Genomic DNA, 1,569 nt, shown 5'->3' on the forward strand with positions numbered 1-1,569 from the left:
TGCGCGCACGTGTATTTTCACATGCACGGTCACGCGCGCACTGACGCGCTTGGCTCGGTGGGTGCCCTGACGTGCAGTCACACACACGTACACACATATGCGCACACATGTGTGTGGTCACATACACTGACACAGCTCTGCACGCTCACGTACGCGCACACACTGACACACTGAAATGGGTACCCTTACGTGCAGTCACACGCACACACGTACACTCACACACAGTCACAACACAGACACACTTAGACACACATGTGCACATGCACACGTGCACGCTCACGTGTGTGGTCACGCACACACCGACACGCTTAGATGGGTGCCCTTATATGCAGTCACTCACATGTACACATACGACTTCACGCAGTCACGTGCACACACTGACACACTTAGATTCATGTACTTACATGCACTCACGTGCGAACACACCCCTGCACACTCACACGCACGGTCACATATTGTTACACGCACGCATACTCGTACATGCATAGGCACACATGTATACACACACATTCACACACGCGCACACTCTCACAAGTACACACGCATGTTCACGTACACACACGTATGTTCGTTTACGTTTGCACAGACACATACCTAGCCTTACACACACACGTGCACGCATGCTTGCGCGAAGCTGTCCAAGGGCCATGAGGGCGTGGAGGGCATTTCTCGGGAGGAGGGATCGCTGTCTAGCGGAGTGGCCGGGGAGGGCTCCCTGCTGGCGGGAGGGACCGGGGCTCAGTCCCGCCGGGTGCTGGACCTGCCAGGGAGCAGAGCCGTGGAAAGAGGAGGACGGAGGAGGGGTCTTCTCCCCGCGGTCCCTGCCCCCGTGGTCTGGGGCCACTCCCTTCTCCAGCCCGGGCTCCGTGTCCCCATGGATGAGATGAGGCAGGCGGGCTGGACGCAGCAGAGTCCGGGCCTGGTGCCCCTTACCGGCCCCTTCCCTTCTGGCGCAGGCATCCTCAACCTGGCCTCAGGGGTGGTCGACTTGCTGCAGTATTACTTCCCCGAGTCCTTCGATCGTCTCCCGAGGGACGCTGGTCTCTTCGACGGCCCCAAGCCCACCGTGCTGGAGTCCTGCAGCGTCAGTGACCTGGCCATCTTACTTCGAGGCAACAAGAGGAAAACCCAGCCCATCGAGTTTGGAGCCCACCAGGTGCGTTGGCGCTTGGAGGCTGTCGGGGTGACCCTGGAGCCCGGGCTCGGCGGGGTGGGAGTGCACCGTGGCATGCCTGACGGGGACTGGCCTTGCCCTTTGGGGGTGCCTCCAGAGAGGGGGCACCCCCTCGCTCAGCCCCTGGGGCTCTGCCTGGTGCAGGGCCCCTCCGTGGACGGACGGGGTGGAACGTTGCGGGATGCGGGGGAAAGAACGCGACTCTGTCTCTCTCCTCATCTGTCTCTGTCTCTCTTTCTGCCCGTCTGTCTCTTTCTCTCTGTCTCTGTCTCTTCTCTCTCTGTCTCCTTGAATCGTTTTCTCTTTCTGTCTCTGTCTCTCTCTTTGTCTATCTCTGTCTCTCTCTCTTTCTCTGTTTCTGTCTCTCTGTCTCTGTGTCTCTCTGTCTCTATCTC

At 59.2% G+C, this 1,569-nt stretch overlaps 1 protein-coding gene across 5 annotated transcripts in view; it reads left to right on the forward strand.

Moving 5' to 3' along the window:
• Positions 1–1,569, forward strand: part of TRANK1 (tetratricopeptide repeat and ankyrin repeat containing 1) — a 58,015-nt gene that overhangs the window by 30,863 nt on the left and 25,583 nt on the right. For all 5 annotated transcript variants that reach the window (XM_027835829.1, XM_027835828.1, XM_027835830.1 and 2 more), the window contains one exon: positions 957–1,156. In XM_027835829.1, the coding sequence (XP_027691630.1) occupies positions 957–1,156 (200 nt within the window). The remainder of the gene's footprint in view (positions 1–956; positions 1,157–1,569) is intronic.

Source organism: Vombatus ursinus, unplaced genomic scaffold, assembly GCF_900497805.2.
Source record: "Vombatus ursinus unplaced genomic scaffold, bare-nosed wombat genome assembly UNPS02014817.1, whole genome shotgun sequence".
Classification (NCBI taxonomy): Eukaryota; Metazoa; Chordata; class Mammalia; order Diprotodontia; family Vombatidae; genus Vombatus; species Vombatus ursinus.